Raw genomic sequence first — 23,907 nt, 5'->3', positions numbered from 1 at the left:
GTTTTTTTTTTTGAGTGTTCGTTGCTTCTCCAGCAGTGACCGTGCCCCCCAAAAACATAACCAAACATTAACCACAGAGTTGTTGAGTTAAAATAAAATTTCAAAGTATCTGCTACATAATAACATGCAAATGTAAAATATCCATGGTTTGCAGGAACGTACAATGCCAAAGTCTTTTCTCGCAACTGGGTTGACTTATCTCAGCTTTGCATAAAGATTGGAGACAGCTAGCCTGGCTAAAATTCAAAATATAAACAATCAGTTAGTGACGGTGACTGAACTGTCCACTGGTTGCCTGGCAACCTCATGGTTAAACAAGAGTCCAGGGAGTAACTGTGTCTGGAGTGAAATAGCTCCAGCTTGTGACGATATACGTCTGTTTCCAAATGTTTTATGAGATAGGAAATGCAAGGCATTGTTAGGCCTCAAGGAAAACACACATCAAAAACTGAATATAAACATAACTTTTTTGTTGTACAAGAAAAGTCCACAGGACACCTTGAATGCATTCAAATGTGTCATCAATCCTCTCATCAAACTCTCGCCTTTTTTTTGCAAAAAAAAAAGAAAAAAAAAAAAGGAATAACCGCATTTCCCAAAATAAGCTATTATTTTAACAGTGTGTCTGTGCTCTCAGACACAGGCAATAATGTAATGAATGAGGAAACTCATGACAGATTTTATTAGTGGATCTGCAAGGTTGTGTGGGAAGTAGAAGCAAGCCCAGAGCTGCCAGTGGCTGCAGTTAAGGTCTGCAGGTAAACATTCATTAAAGTGCAAAGCAAGTTTCACAATCCGTCATCCATGCACCTGTGAGACCTGAAAACATTCTGGTTCCTTGATGAAATTATTTCCAAATCACTGCTGTTCCCTAGTTATGCTGCCACTGCATCACAGCTGTGTTTATAACTGTCCTGTCAACAAAGTCAGTGTAGAAAATATCCATAATAGACACCTATGTTTGAAAGTCCAAAAGCAGTCACTTTTAAGAGACAGATGAAGCCAGCAATGTTTTAGATTTCATGTCTAAAAACTTCTGATACATCTAAATGTTACATGTTAAATGTCATGATATGACGCGTCAGTGCTAAAAAAAAGTGTTATTATACCTTTTCACACCTGGAAATCTGAACCAAGGTCCAAACCAAGGTTCACATTTTTGTTACAGTGTATTAATTTTACGTGGTTAGTTTTGGTTTGACATTGCAATTATGTGAGCTCACTGAAGAAGTATACATGGTATAATTATGGCCTGTCATCATTACCTATGTGAGCTGTGTCTCCTACGTGAGCCGTGTCTTCAATCAATCAATCAATCAATTTTATTTATGAAGCCCAGTATCACAAATCATAATTTGCCTCAGAGGGCTTTACAGCATATGACATCCCTCTGTCCTTAGGACCCTCTCAGCGGATAAGGAAATAAACCCCTTGTTCTATGTGTTAGCCGTGTCTCCTATGTGATCCGTGTCTCCTACGTGATCCATGTCTCCTACATGAGCTGTGTCTCCTACGTGAGCTGTGTCTCCTATGTAAGCCCTGTGTCCTATGTGAGCCACATTGCCTACATAAGCTGTATCTCCTACAAGAGCTTTGTCTCTTACGTGAGCCATGTCTCCTACATTAGCCAGGTCTCCTATATGAGCTGTGTTGCCTACATAAGCTGTGTCTCCAACATGAGCTGTGTCTCCGACATGAGCTGTGTCTCCTACATGAGCTGTGTCTCCAACATGAGCTGTGTCTCCGACATGAGCTGTGTCTCCTTACATGAGCTGTGTCTCCTATGTGAGCCATGTATCCTAAGTGAGCTGTGTCCCCTTCATGAACTGCGTCTCAATGCAAGATATGTCTCCTTGAACATTACACTGAGTGGTTTGTAGACGGGTTCTTCTGTCTTTTCGTATCCCCTTGGAAAATACTTGGAAATTGTTAGAGTTTTTGTGACTCTTTATAAAATCTTCTCCAATGACTCATTCTGTTATATTTCCGTGTTCACGGACAAACTGAGACCTACCCTTTACATTTACTACCACTTGACAACTCTCCTGCTAATTTCTCCTCTGCTTCAACCACCAACGGCTGTCTGCTCTAAGTGCAGCCACCGTCACTCTCTCTGTCGCTGAACCACACACACACATTATGCACTGAGGTACTACAAATACTCTTATCACTTCCAGATAGCCTGCCGAAACTTCCTGTACTTGATCCAAAAGTCCAAACCATCCAAAATATGGACCACCAGAACCAAACCAAACCATGGCTCAGTTTGGACCAAGACGACGTCTTTGCATCGGACCAAGGTTTAGCTGTTTGTTCCAGACTGTGGTCTGGGCAGATTTCACAACTTTCATTTTGGTTTGGATCAAATTGAAAAGTCTGAAAGTCCAGACCAAACAATGTAGGTGTGAAAGGGCCCTTATTTAAACACAGCTATATTATTCACTATTTTGGCAAACTCTATAACAGAAGAACACAGAAATTACAGACAAAAATAATTTTCAAAGATCTCCTAGTCATAATCTGTATCCTTCTGATCTCCAGATTAAAAGGTTAACCCTAACTCTAACTGGATAACTGGTTCAGTTGAGACTCGAGAAAGCAAACCATAGTTCATCAGCTACTTTATGTTCTTTGCCCAGAGTTCAGCACTTAACAAGCCGAAGTGAGGTGCAGTTGAGAATTTCCGCTGGGTCAGGAGTCACCAGATCGACCTTGAATCCTTCAGCCAAAGACACCTTCAGCAGCTCCTCCACAAACCCCTGCATGTCTGTGATATCACATGGGTTCCGGTGCATGTTCATGATGTCATCTAACTGTGTGGACTCAGGGTTAGAGAGGGTCAGCCCCCGGTAACACTGCTTGTCGTACTGGTCCTGTGGGAGTTCGTCAGGCTTTGGCACCCACTCCAGTTTCAGTCTGTTCTGCCTCGGGTTGCATGGATGGAGGGTAGTGAGACCTTGGGATGTTCTGTAGTAGAAGCGCTCGCAAAGAAGTGCCAGGAAGGCTTTCCAGGTACAAAAGAGGTCAACTGTGAAGGCTTGCACAGAGCATGTGCGAAGCTCATAGTTTTCTGGCCCATGGCGTAAGTTAAAGTGGAGAACGCGGACCTGGAATGAGAGGGCATAATATGCTGACTACACATTCTCTGGGTATACACAAACAAAGAACCGGTTTGTCCGTGTCTCTGAACACACATCCTCTGCTCATATACTGCAGATATGGTAAACATAAACTGTCTCTCAAAAGGTGAGTGAAGGCCAGTATTGTCTAAAGTTTTAGAAAACCAGGTTGATAGACACTAAAACTTTCTTATGCTTATTTTTTTTTACTGAATCCAATTAAAATTTTATTCAGGTTAAAGGAAAAGTTCGACATTTTGAGAAATGCACTTGTTGACTTTGTTAACAAGGGTTTGATGAGAAGATTTCTACCACTCTTGTATCTGTACACTAAATATGAAGCTATTGTCAGCAGCTAGCTAACTTCACCAATGCCAAAGACTGGAAACAGGGGAAAAAAGCCAGCCTGGCTCTGTCCAAAAGTAACAAAATTTGCCAACTAATTAACATGCTTTTTAACATGTTAAAAGCTCAGTTATTAACACAGTCTTTCTCGTTTGTTTAATCTGCACCAAAACAAAGGAGTACAATAATCAAATCATTGTTTTACAGGGGGTTACTATATCCATCCATCCATTTTCAACCGCTTATCTTAGACCAGGTTGCAGGGGCAGCAGGTTGAGCAAAGTATTCCAAATGCCCCTCTCCCCAGCAAAGCTTTCCAGCTCCTCCTCGGGCACCCTTATGCGTTCTGAGGCCAGATACAATGTCTAATCCCTCCAGCATGTTCTGGGTCTTCCCCACGGCCTCCCACCAGTCGGATGTGCCCAGAACACCTCTAGATACCCAGGAGGCATTTTGACCAGATGCCTGAACCACATCAACCGGCCCCTTTCAACATGAAGGAGCAAACCTCTTTACCCTATCTCTGAGGCAGAGCTCAGCCACCCTTTTGAAGAAACTCATTCACTACCCAAAGTTCATGACCATAGGTGAAGGTTGGGACGTAGATGGACCAGGAAATTGAAAGCTTTGCCTGACTCAGCTCCCTCTTCACCACAACAGTCTGGCTCAGTGCCCACATCACTGCAGACACTGCGCCAAACTGCTGTTCCATCTCACACTCCATTCTACCCTCACTTGTGAACATGACCCCAAGATACTTGAACTTCTTCCCTTGAGGCAGTAACTCTCTCCCAACCTTCAAAGGGCCAATCCACTGTTTTCTGGCAGAGAACCACGGCCTCAGACTTTGAGATGCTAACTTTCATCCTGACCACTTCACACGCGTATGCAAACTGCCCCAGTACGTACTAGAGGTCACTGTGTGATGAAGCCAACAGAACCACATCATCTGCAAAAAGCAGAGAAGCAATTCTGAGGTCACCAAACCAGACCCCTTCCTCCCCCAGCTGCGCCTTTATGTGCCAGACTATTTCTTCATTTGTCATTTATACACTTGTTTGTGCAGATAAAACAAACGATATTAAGTGTTAAAGTAACACAATGGAGGATTGCGCTTTTTACCTCACGGGGTCCCCCTACAGACGAAAAACGGTATTGTCTGTTACAACTGTCGCAAAAAACTTTCTGCGCGTGCATTTGTTGACAAGCCAACGATACCAGTGAACTTCCTGAAGCAGGCCATGTAATGCGCAATCATCATGTCTTCAGAACAGGTAAAGTAGCCTTATAGCATTTTGCACATACACGATTAGGCCGATTGCTTTATTTATTTATTCATTTTCTAAACTCAGAAATGAGTTGCTCTTTGCATGTTAGGGCTGACCTCCTCACAGCGTGCACATGCACACACACAAACTCATCAGAGTGAAGTCAGACAACAGCAGAGGGGCCCCGGTGCAGATGAAGGAAATATAACTTAAAGATTACTCTAGTTGATGACAACTACGCTTGTTACTGTAAGTAAGTGTGATAAAACCTATAAGCCAAGCCAAGCTACAAGCCAATACATGTGATCAGCATGTAGAAAGACATATTTCAATCTGCTCTGTCCGCAGTCTCTCATTCACTGCTATTATGATTTACGATCGTGGTCGACACAAGCACATCGCGCTCGCAGTGCTAACAGCAAACTGTTAAAGACAAACTAAAATGAAAGCTGTCTGTGTGTAGGCTAACACTTTATCTTAAAATGTACCTGAGGCAGCTGACCTGCAGACAGTGAGTCTCCTAAGTAGAGGGTAACAGCAGTAACAGCGCCAGATCACCATCGGTTGGGCATCCCTCCTCCTCTTTCAGCTCTCGCCAGCGTGTGAAAGCTGGGCCAATATTAATCCTTGTTCGAGCTCTTGTTTTATTGCTCTCCCATTTTCTTTTCTTTGTCTCCTCGGACAGCACCTTCACTTTCTACCTTTTCTTTGTCGCTTCAGCCATGACAACCACGTCTAACTTTGTTCACCTCGGTTCGGCTACGCTATTCTAAAGAGAGGAGGGGGATATGACGTATGCCGTAAAGCAGCCAAATTTTGTAGTCCTTTTTGTGTCCGGGTTCCGACTCGAACCCCGAAACTGCATAGTGCCAGTGCAAGTGAAACAGACGCACTCAAGCAATGACGTAGGTGTCATCCAACCTATTATGAGTTGATTTACCATCACAAGGATCTTGGATATATATTTTGACTCCATTGTGTTGCTTTAATTAGTAAGCTTTAGAGGTGCTAGAAGGTGGACTTTGCTATGTTTCAGCAGAGCCAAGCCTGCCGTATCCCTGTTTCCAGTCTTTGTGTTAAGCTAAATTTGCCAGCTGCTGGCAGTAGCTTTCCATTTCGTGTACTAACACAAAGAGAAAAGGGTCAATCTTCTCATCAAACTCTCAGCAAGAAAGCAAATACGCATGTTCTCTCAGGTCTCATGACACCAGACCAAACCTGACTCTTGAAAACAATTTCAGGAGTCAATACACTGTTCATTTAGCTTAGTTCAGAGCCTCCATATCTCTGACTGTCAGCAATGACTCAAGAAGAGGGTATGATTACTTTGAACAAGCTATATGTATCAGTTTTTCTTGAGTTGCTAAATTTTCTGTAAATTGAATTTAGAAACCCATTAACATACTTTCAGAGAGAGAGCAGTTGCTGCTGCCGCCTCAATTGCTTCAAATAAGCAAGTTCCAAAACCCCACTGACAGTGTTGGAAATTATGGGTTGGACGAGGTTTTCACTCAAGTTCAGTTTGACGCATGTTGCTTTTACTGATTAATTATTGCACTGAATTATTGCACTGAGCAGCACTAGGGGTGTAAATCACAGGTTTCTTCACGATATGATATTACATCAGTTCTTTAGACAACGATACAATATTTGCTGATATGACAGTTGGCCATGTTGTGATTTCAATTTAATTCAAAAATCCTGGTGATTGATAGGAGATGATATTAAATAACCTCATTGTCATTTTCTTGGCTGCTTACCATTATCTGCCTGGGGTAGCACTGTATGAATGTTTAGGAAGTTGGTTATTTGAACGGAAATGCTTACACTGACACACCACAGGAATTTCAAAATAAGGGCATATCTTAAAGATGGCAATATGTATTGATGTTTTAAGTTTGCATTGATGAAATTGGATCGTTGATCATTAAAACAACAAATCAATTCAGATTGATGTATTGTTACACCCTTCTGCAACATGTAACAGAGATTTCACATTGATTGTGACTAAATCCACTGTATTGTACCTATAAGCTGTGCGAAAATAAGCACATCTTATCCTCTACCTAGTGCTGTTGAATATCAGCTGGTAGAGATTCAAACTCCACCTTTAGCTCCCACTACATAACAAAGCAGTATGCAGAGCCATCATGTTGCCATGATGATGGTGGAACTTTTTTTTTCAATTTACGCTGTGGTTCACTGTGTGACCATGGCAACCCCAGAAACCACACGGGAAAACAATGCAGAAAGCATTGTTCCCTTTTGTAGTTCCTTAAAAAGGGCTGGCACAATATCAGATTTTCACCACACAACTACCATGGCCAAAAGAGTTCACAATACTGATATTATAATAATATTATAATGATATCTAGAGGAAAAAATGCCTAACAATGAGGGGGCAAATGACTCTCAAAATACGAATGTTGGGAGGTGGAGAAAGAGTCTGTTACCAAACATATACAAATGTGTACAAAAAGAGCAATTACACTCTGTCAGCCTTTTGCAGGTTGCAAAACGGGAGGTGCACTGCACTACTTTTTTTTTTTTTTTTTTTCCAATTGAATGCCACTAGTAAAAAAACGCTTGCTGCGCCTTTTTATTCTTGCCAGGCAACCACCCCATCACCTCTATACCCTAACCTTCCCATGCAATCAATATGCCATTTATTTATTTATTTATTTATTTATTTAATTTTATTAATTTCACACTGCGCTTTTATGCTTCCAAGCCTGCTGTTTTCTATTGAGATCGGTAACTGCGTTTTTTTCGTCGTGTAGCTCTGGGTAGCTCTGGGTATCCAGCAACCGCTACCACAATTTTCTCCTCAACTGTTTACCAGCTGTAAACTTGTTCTCGTGACCACCACAGAATTCAATTCAATTCAGTAGTAGTAGTAGTTTTTAATGAGAAATTAACTTTTTGCTTGTTGTTTTTGCGCTGCTACGAGCCTTGCATTTTCTGCACTTTTGCCAGAGCACTCTGAACTCCTCTAGTTGAAAAAGACATCAACTCAGAGCAGAAAAGCACCCCACATCATCTATGCTTTTTTTCCCATTGTACAGTCAGATGATTTGAGACGCGGGCCTTCTGTGGTGGTCACGATAACAAGTTTACAGTTGGTAAACAATGGAGGAGAAACTGGTGGTAGCAGCTGCTGGATACTCAGAGCTATATGCTTTTACAAACCGCAGTTACCACGATCTCAACAGAAGGCAGCAGGGATAGAAACATCTAAGTGCAGTACTTGAAACAGCCATCATGGAGGCGAAGCTCCTGGACCAACTGATGGTACTCCCCATAATCCGCCCTCTTTTTCAAGGTCTAATATACCCACACAAACCCCCGTTTGGAGGTGATGTGGTGGTTGCCTGGCAGCAATTAATAGGCCCTGCAAGCATTTTTTTTTTTTTTGTTTACTCGTGGCATTCAATTAAAAAACAAAAAGTAGCGCGGTGCAACTCGTGTTTTGCAACCTACAAAATGCTTTCTGTGTGATCGTGGCTTTAGAACTGAAGAACTTAACTTAAATAGGAGAAATAATCGATGATGATGAGGCACCGGATCATTTTAGATGGTATTGTGTTGTTGTGTGTTAATGTTTCATCTTTAAATATCATGGACATTATTAATACTTGTATACTGCGACAGCCATTCAAGCTGTAAACACATGCATCAATAAATCAAAAGACCTTGAAGCAACATGAGCTTCATACCGTAGTTTGATTATGTGATCTGTACTTAATAATTTGATGCAATTAAGATGCGCTCTATTTGGCTGTGTGGTGAGATCAGGGCCAGTAAATAGCGTCCAGTAGTGTATGGGACAGGTTGGTGGTAGAAGTTGTTGCTGGTTGCTGCAGTGATGGAGATGCACCCTGCTGGCAAATAAAGAACGACTTCACAGCTGGAACTGCTCACTGTCTGAAAGTATTTGATGAAAGTAATTGATGAAATAACCAGATAGATCTCCTAATTGTTATATTGCCTATTCCTATGTGGGTGCACTGCTTTTAAACTCACTTTGAAGACATCTGATTACACCAATTACTACTTTCTGCAGACAACCTATTAATTCTACAATAAATGGGAAACTAAATAATAATTACAATTGTGTCCATGGTGGACTGCCTAGTAAATATCTGATCTTAATCAAATAGTGGGCCTCATGCAAGAACATTTTCTCATTCTTATCCTAAAACCTTTTTGATTTTAGGTTTGCCTTGCACAAGTGTTCTAAGTCACGTTCACCAAACTCTGTCTGTCTGTCTGGACAAACATTTGATCATCTGAACAATCACTGCCCCTAAAGGGTAACTTCCGAGACGGCACAATTACTCCTACTCATAGTCTCAGTATTATGTGCATCAAAGTGTTGTAACATCTAGTCCTAAACTGAACTGGAACAGTGAAAACACTCTTTTGTGAGTTTTCCTTCCTGTAGACTTTGAATGAAGTGTGTTTCACAATGATAAAATTACTGCTTATTTAATTGGGATCTGGTGGGTGATTTTGGGGCTGTCTCTGAATAAATGAAAAGGCTCTTACTCTTTAAGAAACAGGTCTATTTCTGTAGGGATCCTTTCCATTATGTTGTCGGACACAAAAGAACAATCTGAGCTTGTCAGTTGCAAAAACAAGCCCTTCTAGTGGACGTAAACTGAAGGTGCGAACATGCCTCAAGTGGTTACATTGCAGCCTGTATTGCGGCTGTCGGCTGCAGCACTCTCACTCAATACTGGACCAGTTTAAAAAATTGTTGTTCCCAAAAGTTGCAGAAAATAGGTTCCAGTTTGAAAAATAACCAATTTTAAAAGTTGCTATATAAGGCCACCTGTTCCATCCGGTTTCTGGGAAAGTTTAATTCACAAAAATGTTCTAAAGAGTCAAGGGAAGAATTTCACACTTCAGAGCTTCAAAACCTGCTGTCAGAATTCAGCAGATCAAACAGTATAAATTTAGCAGTGTCAGTATTAGAAAATATTAATACAGCTGCCAACTTTGTGTTGTCATAGCAGTGCTTTGCTGTGACAGAAATAAAGAGGGAAGAGAGTATCATACAGTAGGTGATGTCACACCGTCAGCTGTTATAATGGATTCATTATGTCCCCTGACAGCAACCTGCATAAAGAGCTGGAATGAAAGGGTTTTATGTCTGTTCATGACTTGTGTGACTGATCTGAACCACTGAATTTTGTTTGCAACTGCTTGTAGAGACAAGCTGTCTTATATCACTCGTCTGCGGCACTCTAGAATAATGTTGTTTGTAAAGCGGTTCTTCCATGAGGCCCACTGACTTGATTTGACCTATTGCTCTAACTTTAAACAAACATACCTTAGAATGAACATTCACCATAATCATGGCTCCGAGCGGCCCTCCTCTCAAGCTGAGAGGCACCGATGCCTCATACCGACAAATCTCGTCCAGCAGGGGGCGTATCTGGAAGAAATCCACCTCTCTCCGCAGCAGCGCCAGCTCCGAGAAGCCATCCGGCAGGTCCAGGGAGCTGGAGCGCAGGTAATTCAGAATGTACCTGAACACTTTCCCGTCACGGTCTATGAAAACATTCCCTCTGTTATCTCTGAGCAGGGGGATTTGTCCGGTGAACATAGCGCCCAGCATCGAGTCCCGACAGCGTGTCAGAGTGTCCAGGGTTGTTGTGTAAATTTCTCCACCGACGTTCAATGACACTGGGTCCTGGAGGGAGTTCCTGTTGCTGTTGTCGTCCGGTGAGTTGAGGTTCAGCATCTTGGAGGCAAAGCTGCGGTTTCTGTGATCCTGTGAATTCTCTGATGTTGTTATTGGGAGGATAAGGATCCTTGTGCTCTGGTCAGGAATGCTGAGGACTGAGGGATGTGGAAGTTTCAAGTGCTTCTTTTGTTCCCAAGAAAGACTTCTTTCCTTAGACAGTTAGAGCGCCACAATAGTAGCCTGGATACGGCCGAGTTAGGAAAGATGCGAGGAAATCTGCCAAGGTGTGTTTCCAAAGCTGAAGATTTATAAAACACAAGTTTCAGACATATAAAAGGCTGCTGCTCTTTCCCTTCTCATTGCTGCGTCAAAGCAACGGCATTATAAATGCAGGTGTTTCCATGATTTTTCTGCGGTTAAATGTGCGTCGTTGTTGATGTATCTCCTGCAGGATTCTGAGTGGTGTCAGCTAACAGCAGGCCTACAGTCTGACTGGGTTAAAGCAGAAAGGCAGAAGGGCCACAGTGACCAGACCAGCATGCTAATAACTGGACACTTCTGGCTCCACGAAGCTCGCTTTTATTCTCAGCTCATACCCCCTGATCTCTCCCTCTCACAAACACACACACACACACTGGAGCTGTCTGAGCAAGACACGGGGGACTGGGCAATTTGTCTGAAATGCACCCCTTAAAGTGACAGACAGAACACTGAAAGTGCTGTTATCCCCTGTGAACAAATGAACAATGTCCTCAGACACTTTTAATTTCAAATGCCCTTCAGAAAGCAAAGATTTTCCACAAAACAGAATCATAACAAGAGAAAAAGTTCAATTTCCCAACTGTACAACAGTATTATGTTGCAGGATGAGAATAATTAAGCTAAACCTGAAACATCTAGTGGCTGTCAGCTGTAATAGTTTGGGTCACAAAAGTGAAAATAATTTCCAAAGTCTTTTTTCAGCAACCTGCAGAATCACAAACTGACCTGCTGCTCTATCGTTAACAAGAAACACTTTACATTCAGTAACCTTCTGTCTCTGTCAGTAATGTCATCTGACAGTAGCAGTTCTCAGATTTTCGGACTAAATTAATCAACAATCCACTGAGAATAGACAAGCAGCAAAAAAACAAAACAAAAAAAAAACAGCCCCGACAAACTACAGGTAACCCAGAAAAAAAGGCCTCTCTGTTATTTTGTAGACTTTGCTATGTAGTTATATTGTTGTGGTCTTGTGTAATATTTAAAAAATAATAGTAGTAATAATATTAGTAAAAAATAGTCAAGGATAAACATTTTGATTATATTTCTTCCCCCATTTGTGGCGTCCCCTATGGATGACAGCAATGTAGCATTCGCCTACTGCTTATGCAAGGCTGCCACTGAATTGAACATGCGGCAACCTCCAGGGCTGACAGCTGAACCCAGCCACAAACTGCAGTTCCTCAAATGGCCACTTGAGGCTGGCTCCAGAGGCCAGTTAATTTCCATGGACCTCCATAGTGAAGTGCTCAACTTTACAGCAGAAATACACATTTACAACCTGGTGCAAGAAACGGGTTCAGTCTCTACAGCTATATTGTTGTTGTGAGATTGTTGTGCAAAGCTGCCAAGTCTCACACGTTTATCGAAAGTCTCACACAACTGACACTTTACACACACTCTCACGCCACACATCCATTTTCTCACACAATGACAAACAAATTCATAACTGATAATGCTGATAAAGTGTGAGAAGAGGATACTGACAGCGTACGGGCAGACAAGACAGAGCAGCACAGCAACAGCAACAACATAAAACACTACAGTAAAGCCACCCATTGCTTGGATTCTGATACACATTTGTGGTGTTACCGGTACATGGAGCAGTCGAAAAAGAACAAAAAAAAAACACATTACAGTAATATTTAATTAGACATCATGTATTAAGTAAGTTTTGTTGGATATGTGATGTACCCAAAGAAGGCCCGTTATGAGGAAAAAACTACTGAATTATTGTGCTTCACAATTGATTCATGTCAGCTGAGATTACATAATAACACACTGACAATTTCCTCACATATTTCACAACTAAGAAAACGTTGCAGCAGTTTAATTTGGGCTTGTTGGATTTCTTTCAGTCAGATCCAGACGTAGCTGTGGTGGAGGTGCAGGAAGAGGGACAAATACACTGAATGATGTGGTTAAAAAAAAGTTGGTGCATATAATTTCAAAAACATGCACCTGTGTATACACACAGAAAAAGTATTTTATGCCCTGCTGCAGGGCAGTCAACCATCTTAATCTTCCTCCACGTATTCACATAAGAAATATTACCACACAATCCAATGTTTTAGCTTCTCCACCCAAGCCAAACCCCAACAGTGAACAGTATTTTGGTGAACAAGCAAGTGAATCAGCTTCCGAATGATTCACTGCTCTGCAGCGGAGAGAACAGGAGAGGTTCTGTTCAAAAAGACTGGGTTTACAGTGGCGTGCAAAAGTTTGGGCAACCCTGGTCAAAATTTAATTTACTGTGAATAGTTAAGTGAGTAGAAGATGAACTGATCTCAAAACTGCATGAGGTTACAGATGGAACATAGAGAAAAGGTGTGCTTGAAGAAAAAAAGTGCAGACTTTTTATGAACCTGTCCAACTGTTAAACACGGGGGTGGATCGATCATGCTTTGGGCTTGTGTTGCAGCCAGTGGCATGGAGAACATTTCACAGATAGAGGGAAGAATGGATTCAGTTAAATGCCAGTAAATTCTGGAAGCAAATATCATAGCATCTGTAAAAAAAACTGAAGATGAAGAGAGGATGGCTTCTACAATAGGATGATACTAAACACACCTTTAAATCCACAACAGACTACCCCAAGAGGTGCACGCTGAAGGTTTTGCCATTATTGAAAATCTGGTGGATAGACCTCAAAAGAGGAGTCCATGCAAGAGGGCCCAAGAATCTCACAGAGCTAGAAGCCTTTTGCAGGAAAAATGGGCGGAAATCTTCCAAACAAGAACTGACAGACTCTTAGCTGGTTACAAAAAGTGTTTAGAAGCTGTGAGAACTGCCAAAGGGGGGGGACGTACTGACCATGCAGGGTGCCCAAACTTTTGGTTCAAGTCCTTTAGCTTTTTTGTCATTTTGAAACTGTAAAAGACTGAAATTAAAAAGTAATCTTGCTTAAAATATTGGAAAAAATGTGTCTTCTTTAACTTCATTCCTTACTAAACCATTCACAGTAAAAGAAATTTCGACCATAGGTGCCCAAACAAACACAGTCCTAATACGAGAAATAACTAGATAAGATTTGCTGAGAAGCACAATGGATTCAAATCAGCTCAGATTACACTATAACACACCGACAATTTCCTCATTTATTTCACAACTAAGAAAACATTGCAGCAGTCAGATTTGGAGTTGTTGGATTTCTTTCAGTTGGATCCGACCATAACTGTGGTGGAAGTGCAGAAAGAGGAACAAATACACTGAATGTTGCAGTTAAAAAAAAATTGGTGCATGGAATTTTAAAACTTACATGCACCAGTGTATGTACACGGTGTACCAGTGTATATACACAGAAAAAAGTATTTTGAGCCCTGCTGTAGGGCAGTCAACCATCTAAATCTTCCCCTAGATGTTCACAAAAGAAACATCACCAATATCATCAGTGTTTTACCTTCTCCAACCGAGCCAAACCCCAACAGTGAACAGTACTTCAGTGAACAAGTGAGTGAATCAGCTTCTGAATGTTTTACTGCTCTGCAGTGGAGAGAACAGGTGGCTGGGATGATGGTAATGCTAATGCTATGTGCAGGAATGAGAGAGAGAGAGAGAGAGAGAGAGAGAGAGAGAGAGAGAGAGAGAGAGTGGTTCTGTTCAAACAGACTGAGTTTCTAATGAATGTCTGTTGTATGACTTACACACTGAAGACATTTACTGACCAACAACACCTCAGAAGTCTTGTCCTCATATTGAAGTTGCCAGCTTTGCATAGTTTCACTCAAAAAACAAGCTAAATCTTGTCTGTATTGGCAACTAACTTACGGGATAGAAGACAACATGTAAAAGAGGCAACTTTGATGTTAATGAGAGGTGTATTTTTTATTTTTTTAGTGGAGGCTAGCTAGTTTGTTTATAGTGTGTCTGTGCTAAACTACACTTAACCAGTCCTGGAAAATTTTACAACTGAATACATGTAGATGACATTTATACTGTTCTTTTCCTCTAACTCCCAGTAGGAAAGCCAACAAGCTATTCTGAAAGTCAACGTGATGTCACAAGACCACTGCCATCTTTGTTTGGGGGAAAGGTGGTGTGTACGCTCTGGCCTGTACACTGCAATGTCTTGAGTGAGTTCCATTTTGATGAAGAATATTGAGGCAAACATGGTGTTTGACTTTTTGATTGATACCAATGGATGCCTTATGCTGTCTTACATCAAATGACTTCTCAAGCAATGTCATTGCCAATTTTCATTTTGACAGTTCTTCAATATCAAAATAAAATCTTGAGTTTTGCTGGAGCTGGTGTGCTCTCCTGTGATCTCAATGGTTCATTGTAAAGTGATTATAAAACTAAGTCTGAGCTGTCCTAAATCAGTCTTTTTCTCATCCTGACATTCCGACAAAATCAAAATGTTTACTATCACAGTAAGGTCTCAGTCTTGGCTCATGCAAATAGTGAAGTTCAATGATGTGAGCATTGTCAACAACCAATAGCTGTGCTCTCTCCAGCACCAAACAGGAAGCAGCAAACCGGGTAGACAGTAAACACGGAGGGGATTCTGTGGAGGCGCAAAAACATGATCAAGTCTCTGTTCTGTTGTACGGTGGAAAAGGAGGAGAAACTAGTGGAGCTATGGTGTGAACAAGCATCCGTGTTTAATTGGGTATGTATCTGATCCATCCACCATCCAGTACTTAGTGTTGTGAGAAATTTTAATTTTTAGTAGAGCAGCTACCCAACTTTTAGCAAATTGAGGCAACAAAATCCAAAATGTATAATTTGTGTGCAAATACAGTTTATCTTTACGGATGATACTGATGCTGATTCACAAGAATACTGTCAACATATGATGCCTCTTATTGTGTGTTTCTAGAGTAATGTGTTTGTGGGGACACAGAGGGAATTGTCAAAACCTCATATTTCTTGAGGGGAGCTAGGCATAATATTTATCCAACAGGAGCAGGATGGGAAATAGTCTGAAAAGGAATCCAGTTGTAGTCTTGCAATTAGTGATCCTGCAAGAGCTCCAGTCTTTGCAAAATCTGTGACTGAAATCTCACATTGTCTAAAGATGTGAGAGGGTGTCAGACTTAAGTCTTCTCAGAGTCTGTCCACAGTCTTCTAGTGCAATGGTTCCCAACTGGTCCAGCACTGGAGTCCAGATTTCTCCTTAATCATCAGCTTAAGGTCCACACAGTTTAATATGTTCAGCGTCATACTTGTATCTGGCCATGTCAGCAAGCTAGTCTGCTGTCTCTGTCCAGTAGCTGTCCATTAGTCACTCACTCTACAGCAGGAAACAGCACTTAAAAGCTTTGTGCTGGAAATTCACTATACTTAAGAATAAAGTGTTTTTCACAAACTTGACACATTTGCAATTCACTTGTGAGTCCCTTCTCCATTCGGAATGGACCCGTGACCCATTTTGGGCCGTGACCCACCAGTTGGGAACCACTGTTCTAGTGTAAGGTAGCCATTAGTTGTACAACCAGTCACACAGCAGCTCTTCGGCATGTTGTTGTGTTGATGTCACAAAGGAGTCCATCTTAATTTGCCACTTTTCCGAGCAGTTCTCTGCACTGCTACAAACTGTACTGGAAGTGATCTTTCCCTAACACCACAGCCCCTTGGAAAAACAGACTGAAAGTTGATCTCTAACAGTACACAATGTATGGGTGCATGAAATTGTGTGTGTGTGTGTGTGTGTATGTGTGTGTGTGTGTGTGTGTGTGTGTGTGTGTGTGTTTTAACCTGTATGTGGAGTATAGTCCTGTCAATAGCGTGGGCCTGCAGCATAGTGACGGTGCATCCACCGAATCCTCCACCGGTCATCCGACTGCCAAACACCCCCTCCACCTCCATGGCTGCAGACACCAGCTCATCCAGCTCCCTGCAGCTCACCTCATACAGGTCCCTGTCACAAGAACATCAAGTTACCACACACCTCAAACATTCTGCCACCCTCAACAGTGATGTGACACTGCTGCTTTAACTGTACCTGAGGGAGTTGTGGCTCTCCACCATCAGCTTGCCAAACTCTTTGTAGGCTCCTCTCTTCAAGGCTTCAGCAGCTTGTGCAGTTCTTTCTATCTCCTCGATCACGTGACGAGCTCTTCGATAGGTTACATCATCCAGTTTGTCCTTTGCCTCTGAAATGACAGAGAAGGTCAAAACTTCACACTACGTCTGGCTTCAGTAGGCTTGAATAGTACTGGACGTTATAGGGTAAGGTCAGTATTTTTCAAAATGGACTTCCCATGGAATTGCCATGTTTCCGTGTCTAAGTGACTTATGGGATCAACAATTTTTGAAGCTGGTCCAGTATTGAGTGTGAAAGCTGCAGCTGGCAGCAGTGAAACAGGCTGCAATGTAACCACTCGATGCACTGGTGCAGGGACAATTCACATCAACTAAATGTGTTTGTTTTTGCCACTGACAGGCTCAGATTATTATTCTACGTGTCTAACATTATGGAAAAGATCCATACAGAGAGTGTGAAGAGTAAGATCCTTTTTGTTTAACCAGAAACAACCCTAAAATTGCCATCGCCAAACACACCAAACTCCATTCAAATAAAGAGCTATTATAGTGTGTGTAGAGCCGGCATATTTAAGTGATTGTTGGAATAGTAAAAAAACATACCAAGGTGGTTTTTGTGAGTTTTATTGTGTTTCCGACAACTTTGAAAAAAATGTGTTTTACAATGATAAAATTAGTGTTCATTTAAATAGAGTCTGGTGTGTTTGGCGATGGCAATGTTGGGGCTGTTTCTGGTTGAACAAAAAGGATCGTACTCTTGAACAGAAAGCTCTATCTCTGTAGGGATCCTTTCCATAATGTTGTCAGACACCTAGAATAACAATCTGAGCCTGTCCGTGGCAAAAACAAGCATGGAACGTTTTTATTGTTGTGGCTGAAAAATGTTGAACTTACCCTTTAAACCTCTGAAATTAAAATTAATTTCCTTTCGCATTAAATGCTGTTTGACTTTCTTGTGAGAAAAAAAAACTGAATCCAAAAGGTAGAAACAGCTTCTTTTGCACAGAGCCAATCAAAATATTTACTTTAAACTGCATTTCCAAAAAGTAATACTCATCACTGTTCTATAACTGATGTGATCTAACTGACAAGCAGAGAGCAGTCTGTGACACAGACACAAAAGAAACCACAGAAAATATCACTCACAATTTTAGCAAATTTCGTTAAATTTGACAAAATAAAATGCAAATTATATATTTAATATACCACATGAAATATACTTAACAAGATGTGGCAAAATCACATAATAAAGTAGGCATCTGTATTCCTTTTGCTGCTTCCCACCTTAGATATCACTGATGTTTTCACAAAAATGTAACTAGAATTACCACCTTATGTATGCCTGCGTAATCCCATCAAGCTACAGTTACAGTTTACATCCATTTCTGTGAAAACATGGATGCTTCACACACATTTTAACTTTTGGCAGCACAGAAAATCTATACAATCAGCAAAATTCAAGGTGGACACCCAAGGTTAATGTCAAATGTGTCCCCCCTTCTGGTCCTGAGTTATGACATTGATTAATGGCCAGAAAAGTGTTTTTGCAAAACATCATGATGTCACAGTGAAGTTGACCTTTTACCTTTGGGATAAAAAAAATGTCATCACTTCATTATTTTATCCTTTTAGACATTTGTGTGAAATTTTGTGATAAGGTCATAGTGACCTTGACCTTTCACCTTTGACCTCAAAAATGTTATCATTACAATGTCGACTCCAAGTGGACATTTGTGTAAAATTTGAGGAAACTCCCTCCAGGCCTTCTTGAGATATCACATTCATGAGAATGAGATGGACACAACACCGCAGTGATCTTGACCTTCCAAATGCTAATCGGTTCATTGTCGAGTCCAAGTAAACATTTGTGCCAAATTTGAAAAAAAAAAACAACAACCCTCAAGTTGTTCTTGAAATACAGTGTTCACAAGAATAAGCTAGATGAGGTCACTGTGACTTTGACCCTTCTGTTGTGATCTGGTGCTATATGGAAAATAAAATTAATTGGACCTTCAAGGGGGGGCGGGGCGCTCCCCTAATATAATGGTAGGGGAAACACTGCATAAGGTTAAAAAATTTTAGGAGCAGGGAGGAGAATGTTTAAGAGACCTCAGGGTTTCTTAAGCAGAGGAGAAAATGGCAGAAAGACTAAGAGTGGGGAGAAATATTCTCCCAACACAGGATGAGAGTGAGTCCATTAAATGCCAAAGATTAGACGGTGCAGGGATGTTTGTGGTCGACTTAATTAGAGATGCACTCACGTCTCTCACCCAATGCAGTAACAATTTAACACCAGAAATAAAGTGATCACAACACTAAGATATATGAAAAACTAGAAAAAAAACAATCACAGTGCAGCAGTGATGACTTGGGTCTGTCTCAGCCTTTCATCAGCAAACAATTACAGCACTTTTATAGTCTCATTATGTGATATTGTTAATTCCATTTCCACTGGGTGTCCACACTTTATAGTCTCACAAAAGGGCACGTCTGTAACAACCAATCACACCTTTTACAAGAATTCATCACACCTAGCAACTGGGTCAACCACAACTCCTCACATCAGTCCTAAGCTAGGAGTCCTTCCGACAAAGTTTTAGGCGAAGTTAGGAGCATATCTTGTAGCTTGTCTCGCTAAAAAGCTAATAAACAAATAGCCTAAGGAGACGTGTATTGGCTAGAGCCACTTTGCAGAATGCAGCACAATTGACCATCTTTAAATGTACCTGGAAATGTCAGTGTAGATGGCGATGGTGATGAGGGATGTTTTTCTGTTTATTTAGTACCATTGCTAACATACCACTGCCTGTCCTTAGTGGGCTAGTGGGTAATGTTAGCTGCATGAGATTCTAGAGATTCAATAGCCTGAAGGCTGAAGGGAAATTGCTGGCTGAACTCTGAACAGATCCAGGGTAGCACTAGATCACTGGGATAGAATAAGCGGTACCAAACACCAGGAGACAGGGCAGGAAAAGACATAATCACATCAATGAAATGAAAGAAGGCAGGAATCAGAACGGCACGCTAGCCCCGAACAGAGCAGGACAGGGAATAATAAAATAAGACAGAGTAGGACAGAATGGATCAGCAGCACAGGATAATAAAAAATGTACTTCGCACCCTCCAGGTCCTTCATCGTTGCATCTCTAAGACTGTCCTTTCCCAGGATGGAGGCAGCCTCCTCACACTGTCTGCGTCTCGTGGGGTACTCACTGCCGGTCAGAGAGTGCTTCACATTGGAGTTGGTGATGAGAATGACCAGGCCTGGATCTGAAAGAGGGACAGGGGTGGCCTCCAGGGACCTGCGCCAAACCACAAAGAAGAACATGAATGACAATGATAGATGGAAACATGTCGTATTTCCTGTCTTTGAAAGCGTTTTGCCAAAAATGCAAAGTAAAGCCTAATAACTAACAACAGACAAATCTGTCATGTCAGTCTTACAAGAGACTGTTGGATTCATCTACTCTCATTAGATGTTTACACTACCTGCAGTCAATGAGCAAAGCATGGCCCTCTCTGCCGAGGACAGACACAAACTGATCCATAATGCCACAGGGTACACCAGCATGAGTGTGTTCTGCCTTCTGACAGGCCACTGCTTTGGATACCTTGTCTCCGTCATCTGAAAGATAAAGAAGGATGGAGATTAAATACTAAAAATCCAGGCTGATACACCTGAAGATCAAAGAAGATCAAAGGGTTGTAAAAATGAGGTCCTTTATTGAATTTTGAGCATTAGCTGAACTTAAGGTTGTAATTAAGCAGTATCAGCGTATGGCAACACTAATACATCAGTTTCATGCATCCCTACAAGATTCCATGTCTTTTCCAAAACTTTCATTGATTTTTTACTAAATCCATGACTTTTCCAGGTTTTCCATGACCATGGGAACCTTGCAAAAAAGATCAAATTCCCGGGTATTAAATTCCCCAGGTCTTCTGCATCCTGGGGCCCATACAGCAAGCGCACTAGACTTTCGCGAGCCACACTGCTAACTTCCGGTTTAGTCCTCCAATAACTTGAATGTAGATAAAATGACTTCATTGTGCAGCTTCTCCAGACTTCTAAAATATTATCGGACCAAATTCATCAAATCCCGATAGTGAAACCAGTCAATTTGCAGGGGTTGTGATGCTTAAATTAAGTATCCACTGATTTACAGGCATCTCTTTCACATTGTAAGTCTATGGGAAAAAGTCTTTTTGGGCCTAATGGCATCACGTGATGGACCTGGAAGTTTAAATTCCATGTTTGGCCACTACGAAAATTGGGCTCAAAGCCCAACGTACAACCTTGGGACCTGGGCAACAATTATAAGCTGAGCTGTATGTGTGCTACATAACTAGTAACTAGCGCATACTAGGGCCTGTCGCTGTTTGCATGCAGGGGGGGCCCACTGTAACTACCTTACGCCACTGAATATCTGAGTCACACGGGTCTGACTGTCTCTGTATTCAGACTCTGACCTGGCTTCAGTTGCTGCAGGAATGTGTAGAAAGCCACCTCCAGAGAGGCAGAGCTGGACAGACCTCCACCCAGGGGGACACTGCTGGCAATCACCGCCCTGAACCCTGGGACAGGAGGAGCTGAAGCATACCAGACACAGAGAAAGTAGACATTCAATAAATATCCTGTGGTGTCCAACCGAGGCAGGATAAAAGATGACATTTGTGAGATTAACAAACCTCTGCTGTGCATCTGTTTTCATTTATTTTGACAAGACTAGATTTACTGTATTAGGTGAAAAATGAAAAATATATAAGAATTCCTGGGGCTGGTTGCACAAATACCTTAAATTAAGATTTTCCTTTAAGTCCTGGCTGTGTTTTCCTCAAAATAAAATCAATTGCACAAAACACCCTAAGAGTTCTCCTTAAGGTTTCCTTAAAATGTTCAAGAAAGCATTTATAGTTTTCTCTTTGTCTTGGTTTTATACTTAAGGAATCCCTACACCGTTGCACAAAAGACCTTAGCAACCAAAGCAAGTTAAAAAAACAAACAAACTTAAGGCACCTCTGACTCTATCTTAACTGAGGTTATGGCAACAAATGAAAAAAAACAACACACCCTGAGAAGAGTGTTGGATACGCTTTTCATTTTATACTATAGAGCTGACTGAAATAATTTCCATTGCAATTTCTTCTTACAATTTTCCTCCTCTGACCAATATGGTTTTCTTGTCTTCTTCTACCATTTTTTCACTATCTAACTGTAACCCAACTTTGTGAGACGATAACAGGCATCACAAGCGTGGGTCCATGCAAACAAACAATCCCCAAGGAAACTTTTACCGCTGTAAAATCTCATTCAACGCAGTAAATGAGTTAATGTTTTACCTAAACCATTTAAGGGATTCTGTACAACAGTGTAAGTCCCTCAGCTAAGGAAAAGAAAGAAGAAATTACACCTTCAGTGCCATACTTTAGGAGTTTTGTGCAACCAGTCCCTGTAGTATATAATAGTGATATTTATTGAGAATTATAATACCTAATTAGGATAAATTCCAGGCAGTGTTTTTACAACTGTGGATACAGTCATTGCCCATTTGTTTACCTCTGTAATGCTGTATAACACCCTTCACATAGTTTGCCCAGGTGGGTAACCCTGGAGACAGTGGCGATCCATCACTGGGCAGGCTGAAGTCCACCCTCCGAGGCTCATCAGCATCCTCTGTTGCTGTTACTATGGTAACATCCTGGCCTGAGGTTTGACGACCTACCACTACAGTCACCAGGGGCAGCGCCTGGCACACAAAACACAGACAAACACAGCTGGGCGCATGTCTTCCTCTGTCAGAGAGGGAATATGCCAAACTCCATTTAAAAAAATAGGACATATAACGTTTCCTGCTTATTAGTGAAACATATGTAAAACTTAAGTTCATGTGTCAAACCTTTCTGGAGATTCTGCTCTTCTGTTTAATTCGGCATGCAAATAATACCAAACAGGATATGACATCAGGATATTTTGAACCACAACGCCACACAGCCGACTACAGAGCAGTGGGTTTCATGAATGCACATGCCCGCGTTAAAACAATAAAATGAAAGATTTTTTAACGACACTTTGTGTGACAAACTTCACCCTCACCACATGGGTGCGCTGTTTGTCAACAACAGAATGAGTCATGAGTTTACCATTGGAAGTACAAATCCCTGGTTGTAGTCAGTGTGCTCCCCTATCAGGTTGACTCTTCCAGGAGCACACACCGCCGTCTGAGGAGCCTCTTCACCGAACACCTGCCCGTACAAACGCCGAGCAGCCGCCACCAGCTCGGAAACACTCGGGAATGAAGAGTCCATCTCTACCGTTACTTCAAACACAAATTATATCAATGAAACATGCGCGCGAAATCCACCCAAATGATAAAAGAAGCTTGCAAGCTAACAAAATGCTACGTGCCGGTGATGTGAGAGGTTGTATGACATGTTTGACAAGTCACCATGTCATGTGCTCTTCACTTCCTAGAGTGCATGTAGTTCATTGTGAGGCTCTGATTGGTGGGAAGAAAGTCACATGACACAGCTTGCTCTGCACGTTAGACTTGTTTAATCGAGAAAGAGGCGTAAGTATGGATCAATATTTTAGACTTACCCCGGAAACACACTCATTCCATTTCTTTATGCTTGTCTTAACTTTCACTCCAAAGCAGCTACCATGCTTTCCTTACTAAGCTCCTCATTTCCTTTGCATTCCCTTCCAGTGGTAATATAACCGGTTACCTGCACTCTACACAGAGGGAGAAGATGGAAGGGGAAAAAACATTAAAAGCTCAGAGATTATGGGTGGAGCTCTCTGACATCCCTGGCATGCAGTTGGTGGGACACAAGCAGCATCTGCCCTTAGGCTTTAATCTGTGGTTGGAAAAGCAGTTTGATGCTGGCACCTGGTGGCCGATGTGCTCAGACCTCAGAGGTGTGGAGACTCTTCTGCAAACAACAGCAACAGCTTCCCAAATCGTGCAAACACTGAACAGTTCACCTTTGACAAAAGGCATAAACGATGCAGCTGCTGATTGCCCATTGGCCATGATGGGGCCCCCTCAAAGGAGCAAATTAGAAATGTTTTGTCATCTTTTTTTTTTTTTTAATAATAATTTATTTGTTTAAGAAGGGACAGTGTACATTAATGAACATTCCTTTTAAAGAAAAAAAAGAAGAAAATGTAGATGCACCCAATTGCAGCCAAGGGCTTTACATTGGTAGTCCCCCTGCCAGATGTTTGTCAGCG

At 41.6% G+C, this 23,907-nt stretch overlaps 2 protein-coding genes across 3 annotated transcripts in view; both read right to left on the bottom strand.

Moving 5' to 3' along the window:
* Positions 1-23,175, bottom strand: part of galk1 (galactokinase 1) — a 28,241-nt gene extending 5,066 nt beyond the window's left edge. Inside the window, exons 1-7 of the mRNA XM_033612004.2 lie at positions 22,815-23,175; positions 22,231-22,420; positions 21,144-21,263; positions 20,163-20,298; positions 19,794-19,975; positions 16,633-16,783; positions 16,386-16,548 (exon numbers count right to left, since the gene is read on the bottom strand). Of these exons, the coding sequence (XP_033467895.2) occupies positions 16,386-16,548; positions 16,633-16,783; positions 19,794-19,975; positions 20,163-20,298; positions 21,144-21,263; positions 22,231-22,420; positions 22,815-22,979 (1,107 nt within the window). The 5' untranslated portion in view covers positions 22,980-23,175. The remainder of the gene's footprint in view (positions 1-16,385; positions 16,549-16,632; positions 16,784-19,793; positions 19,976-20,162; positions 20,299-21,143; positions 21,264-22,230; positions 22,421-22,814) is intronic.
* On the bottom strand, positions 663-14,363 carry LOC117247440 (BTB/POZ domain-containing protein KCTD21-like). Of its 2 annotated transcripts, XM_078163169.1 has the most exons (3): positions 13,972-13,997; positions 10,068-12,647; positions 663-3,107 (listed from the first exon to the last, which is right to left on the bottom strand). In XM_078163169.1, the coding sequence occupies exons 2-3, from the start codon at positions 10,479-10,481 to the stop codon at positions 2,643-2,645; spliced, it is 879 nt and encodes a 292-aa protein (XP_078019295.1). In that variant the 5' UTR covers positions 10,482-12,647; positions 13,972-13,997; the 3' UTR covers positions 663-2,642. The 2 variants fall into 2 exon arrangements, with proteins under 2 accessions (XP_078019295.1, XP_033467896.1); XM_033612005.2 differs by having other exon boundaries at positions 10,068-14,363.
* Positions 23,176-23,907: the final 732 nt, after the last annotated feature.

This window comes from Epinephelus lanceolatus, chromosome 21 (genome assembly GCF_041903045.1).
Source record: "Epinephelus lanceolatus isolate andai-2023 chromosome 21, ASM4190304v1, whole genome shotgun sequence".
In the NCBI taxonomy this organism is placed as follows: Eukaryota; Metazoa; Chordata; class Actinopteri; order Perciformes; family Serranidae; genus Epinephelus; species Epinephelus lanceolatus.
This window is presented reverse-complemented; position numbering and strand designations above follow the sequence as displayed.